Genomic DNA, 5485 nt, shown 5'->3' on the forward strand with positions numbered 1-5485 from the left:
CATTTCTGAGACGCACTTCAGAAGACTCACAGACACGACACAGAAATGGTCGGGCAAGACTGCAACATTCACAAGGCAGAGCAAGGAGATCAAACAGAGGCAGAGATCAGGTGGAGAATCATAGTCCTGGGAATCAGGCACAGGTCAGATTAACCAGGTGATCATCATTCAGATAAAGTTAAGTACCAGCATGGATCGATGACTGCAGGGGAGATCGGGAAGGATTAATCACAGCACAATCATTTTTTCTATGCTGTGAGGATCTTCAGTCTATCTCATTTCTGTGAGCAAACTAAGGCTTGACACACCTGTCATTATGAAAATGCATATAGTAAATGTATGTGGTCCTTCACCTGTGATTTTATACAAACTGCATCTCATAGTAAATGTACATGTGGTCCTTCACCTATGCTTCTATACAAACTTCTTCTCATAGTAAATGTATGTGGTGTTTCTCATGTCACAGTAAAACAGAAAACAAAGAAGATGATAACTACAAAGAGGAAAAAGGGAACGAATAAAACTGGTTTTGTGCATGGCTTTCAATCGTAGCCTTTCAGAGAGAGACGGGCGGAGGAGGAGGGAGGGGTGGCGGGCGGCGATCAAAAGCACTTCAAAGCACCTGGAGGTCGACCTCATCTTGAAAGCGTCTTTCATTGCTGTCGCCATCCTCCTCGGCAGCTCTGTTGGAAGCTGCAGCCGCCCCTGACCTTTCAGCAGCAGCACACTCAAAGTGGTATAAGGGATGACAACGGTGATAACAGACCCCTATTAAGTGATGATAATGTAGGCATCAGGTGCAGCCTTCAGCATTGTGCTCGCTCCTCCACATGAGCATCTCTGACGCAACAGTGCCAGCCCCGCGAGGCGGTACTTCCCTTAAAGCAGCGAGGCCGCAGCCTGTCGAGAGTCCTCTTGCAGGCCCTCCTGAAGGTATGCGAGCAGATGCAGAAGAGGAGGGGGTCCAGGGTGCTGTTGATGTACCACAGTGGCAGCGAGAGGTAGGCCTTCAGGACGTTGTAGACGGAGAGGACGGTGTCGGTCCACGCCGCCACGTACACTTGCATCAGGGATGAGGCAATGTCAGGGAAGTTGCACACGAAGAAGGCCACCACCACTGCACCTGTAGAAGGAAAAAAGTAAACACCTGATTTAATGACTTTCAACCCGATATCCCTATTTTGGGCGTGTCATAATAGTCAAAACGTTTAAATATTCTCAAAATGTATAATAAAATGTTATAAAAAGAAACAAAAACTGCAGATCTACCATCACAATGCCGTGTGAGCTTGTGGATTGGCTGTTTTCTATATTAATTGTACAACAAAGTATAAGGGCTGAAATTGTTAACCACAAAACAGTTTTTTGTTAATATTTCCATATTAACGGAAGATGTGGTGATGTGTTTCCAGTGTTTGGTTAGCCCCCCGAGCAGCTGTGATGTATATGTGTTGATGTTCTGTCTAAGGATTTATCAGGAAGGCCATAAAGTACAGGAGGCTACTGTGCATGTGTAGACCATAACATAAATTAAAATGCTTCATAAAACCTATTGACAAATCTAAAGGTCAGAATGGGTGTTCTTCTTTTAAATGTCGACAAAAGAGGCCTATTCTGCGTGTGACTATCTTACCCATAAGCTTCAGGGCTCTCTTCTCGTTTAAAAGCAGGCTCCCGTTCTGACGACGCAGGACAACCCTCCTACTGCCTGACTCTGACAGAGCGAGGCCCATATGTCTTCTCCGAATGCTATTCCTTCTCATGTGGATCAGGATGAGCAGGTACAGGGTAAAGATGGATACCAGCGGCATCTGGAATTGGAGAGTGCTTGTTCACCACTGTACCAGGGCTAATGCAATAGACAGTACTAAGACTAAAACTAAAAGTGGAAGAATAAGCCAAAGCTTGTTAAAAACATCTTTCCTCTTCCACCCCGGATTTGAACCCCCGGTTTCCTGCGCAAGTGCTTTTTACCATTGAGCTAATAGAGCTGGCCTGCTTGCTCAGAGGATAAATTGAATCTTGACCATCAGGTCAAAATTCATGTCAGATCCTGTGTCCAGGTGAGACATGACCTTTGACACAATCTAAATGTCTCAATAGAAGAGCAGGGAGACAAAATACAACCACCCCAATTGTATACAAGCCAAATTGTATTAACATAGGCCTACTCTACCATACAGATTGGACAAAATTACATTTTATTCATCCAAACAAGTTACATAATGATGCCTATCCAACAGACTACTTAAAGTAAAAATGTGAATTGAGGACTTTTACGTGTAACCGGGTATATTCTACAGTGTGGTATTGATACTCTTAATCAAGTATCTTCAACTCTTACCAGAAAGAAGAAGCTTGCTCTCAGCAGTAAGGCTCCTTTGTAGATGTGAGCAGGGTCAGGCTCGGTCATCTCACACATGGTGGAAACAAGGAAGGTGTCCTCTGGTCGGGTGGCGCTGTAGTCCCATATGCACACACGAACCTGCCCATACACCAGGGCGAAGGGCACTGCCGAGGCCAGAGAAATGACCCACACACACAGGAGGCATGACCGCCGAGACTTCTGGTGACAAAGAAGAGACATAAGGGAGAATTTACATTTGTAAACAGTTGATGTCGAGTTGAAACCTTTTTGTGTTTTCCATAAATGAATGCCCTAAATGGTCATACTACACTACTACCGTTGTGGAGCTTGTGGATGTGCTATTTTTTGTTCTCTTTAGAAGGGAAAATAATAAAAAGCAGAAGCACAATAATCACGAAAGAGTGAAAGTCTGTCACACATATACGTATAGTGAATTAATATCTCTATCCCAGTTAGAGGCTGACACATATATACCTTCACAGGGACGTGCAGAGAATGTTAGAGATGCAGGGGCTGACATTTCTAAAAGGAACTTTTGGTGAAAATAAGCTAATAACTTGTGAGCTTGGAGGTCCGCTATATTTTTGATGCTTGATTTCTACCCAGAGAGGGCAATTCTTTCAACATGAGATTCAAGTTCAGGAGAGTTTGGACAAGGCAATTCTCTTGAATGCTGCCTTCACGTATGGCATGGAAAAGGGGCATTTGCATTTCTTTCACCAGAGTAAAAACCACATTCATGATCTTGAGAGGGTACTTTTAACAGATGGATAAGGGCAGGGGCTCAAGCCCCCTTTGTGTGCACGTGCCTGTACCTTCAGAGCGGAGAGAGGCCACAGCGTGTGGCAGATGGCGGCGTAGCGTTCGGCGGTGAATGCCAGGATCACCCAGCTGGTGGTGGCGCAGTAGATCTGCCGTACCATGAAGTAGGCCTTGCATAGCGCCTGGCCCAGGCGCCAGGGGTAGCTCTCCCAGTAGTAACGATACAGAGTCACTGGTATGGTCAACAGCTGCAGAACGTCTAAAGAGCCAGAGAAAGACTTTGGAGACACCATCCACGAAGCACATCTCTATAATGCACCATAAACATACATAATCAATGCATTATAATCTGCTTATGATACTGTACAATTATAACATGTTATAAAGTGTTTAATTGCGACTGTAGGTCGCATTTACTATGAAAGCCTGGTGCGTCGGACAGACAGTAAGTCAGTCAGTTTCTCAGTCACGCCTCATGTCACGCTCCATATACTGTATGGAGCATATGGCAACCACGCTTGCAAATTACCTTGTCCCTTTTATGTCCATATATGGAGATCCCTGATCAATATTAAGCCCATATCTGGGAATGCCCATATGGACATATTGTGTCAGTCTCATGATAACCAGTGTGGTTATTGCGACGGGAGTCACACTTGCAAATTAATTCCATCCTTGTCCCTTTTATGCCCATATATGGAGATCCCTGATGTCATCAATATTAAGCCCATATCTGGGAATGCACATACTGTATATGGATGGACATATTGTGTCAGTCTCTGTTGTTTCAGCGCTTCTCGCCCTTAGGGCGTCTTACTGGTATTACTTATAAGGTTGAGTATGCTTGCAGATCAGATGGGTGGGCCGTGTGCATTTTCAGAGCATGTTTATTTTAACGATCAATCAATTGATTGTGTTCCACCTTGGATCGATGACACCCACGTTATTTATTGGCGTCACTTTTTAGTATTAATGTTATATAATCATTAAAGTCCTAGTGCTTTGCCAATTATCTGGGGGCCACACGTGGAACCCGGCCCACAGGTTGTGAATCAGGGAAGTAGTGCAGTGGTTCCCAAACTTTTTTATCTTGTGACCCAAAGGAGAAAGTAGACAGGGACCCAAACTAGTGAAAATAGCAGAGCTACAAGCTCACAACGCATCGCTTCATGCCGCGGTGTGACATTGTAGATCTGCCATTTTCACTACTTCTTAAACATTTTCTAATGAATGTGATTTCATGGGACCCATAAAAATGTGTCCGTGACCCACTAATGGGTCCCGACCCAGTGTTTGTGAACCAGTGCAGTAGAGTACCTGATGCGACCAGGCTGAGGAGGTAGAGGCGGATAGCACTGGCTCTCATGTGAGCATCCACCATGAGTGTCACCATGCTCACACCGTTGAACAAGACCTGTAGGACACAACCACATTACACCTTATATAATATAGAGGGTATGCACATGCATAAAGTGAATGGCAAATCGAGTGGCAAAGTGAGTGACAAAGTGAGTTTAACGTTGTTTAGCATTGTTTAATGCAATCAGATGGGACTTTTCTGTTTGGATGTATGGGCTGTCAAGGCCAGAAAGTAGTTGTTTGCCACTCAGTAGGCGTTCCCACATAACTTCCGGGTATGATGATGATGCCACGTGCATATCCTCTATTATAACCTCATGAACCCAATTTTGTCGAGTCCCAATGTGTACGATTAGAGTTGTTATTAGTAGCTAATAGTCCATGATTTGATGCTCCCATGTGTTCAATACTAAACCTAAATATTTGCAGCGAACACTGCAGGGTGGGTTAAACGTTGAATCTTTTGCAATGTTTTTCACAGGATTAAAGCCATTGCACAATCATACCCCAAGCAAGAAGATGACACTGTAGAAGATGGTCATGGGGACAGCGACGCTGAGCGGCTCACGCTTGGAGATGCTGATGTTGAGCTTGGGCACCGGGTTGGCACATGGGGAGCTGGCGTTACAGGAGAACACCAAGTGGGGTTCCGCCGTCCCGTTCATGCCTTGTCAGCCTGGAAAAAATAAAATAAAATAAAAGTATAGTTTGGGTGGCGTTTACAGCACTGGTTCTAAAAGGCATGTCCGGGAAGCACCAAGGGGTCCCAATGGACCCTTACGGGTCTGTAACTCTTGAGAGTGTACACATGGAACCTTACGGGTCTGCAACTCTGAGAATGAGCAAATGGAATTTACGGTCTGTATCTGTGAGTGTACACATGGAACCAAATGGACCCACACAGGTCCATTTGGTTCCATGTGTACAGTCTCAGAGCCAGAGGTAAACGAACACAACATAAATATAGAATGTTTTCAGGTTTTGTGAACAGTAGAG

General features: G+C 44.7%; 1 protein-coding gene across 1 annotated transcript; it reads right to left on the reverse strand.

Annotated features, from left to right (window-relative positions):
- Positions 1-806: 806 nt before the first annotated feature.
- Positions 807-5154, reverse strand: LOC308297357 (pyrokinin-1 receptor-like; the record flags this gene model as incomplete). Its single annotated transcript, XM_080740769.1, has 6 exons — positions 807-1123; positions 1634-1811; positions 2345-2566; positions 3184-3389; positions 4448-4544; positions 4996-5154. 6 exons carry the CDS (start codon positions 5152-5154, stop codon positions 807-809), a joined length of 1179 nt encoding a protein of 392 aa, XP_080596895.1.
- Positions 5155-5485: the final 331 nt, after the last annotated feature.

This window comes from Nannobrachium achirus, assembly GCF_963921795.1.
Source record: "Nannobrachium achirus genome assembly, chromosome: 13".
In the NCBI taxonomy this organism is placed as follows: Eukaryota; Metazoa; Chordata; class Actinopteri; order Myctophiformes; family Myctophidae; genus Nannobrachium; species Nannobrachium achirus.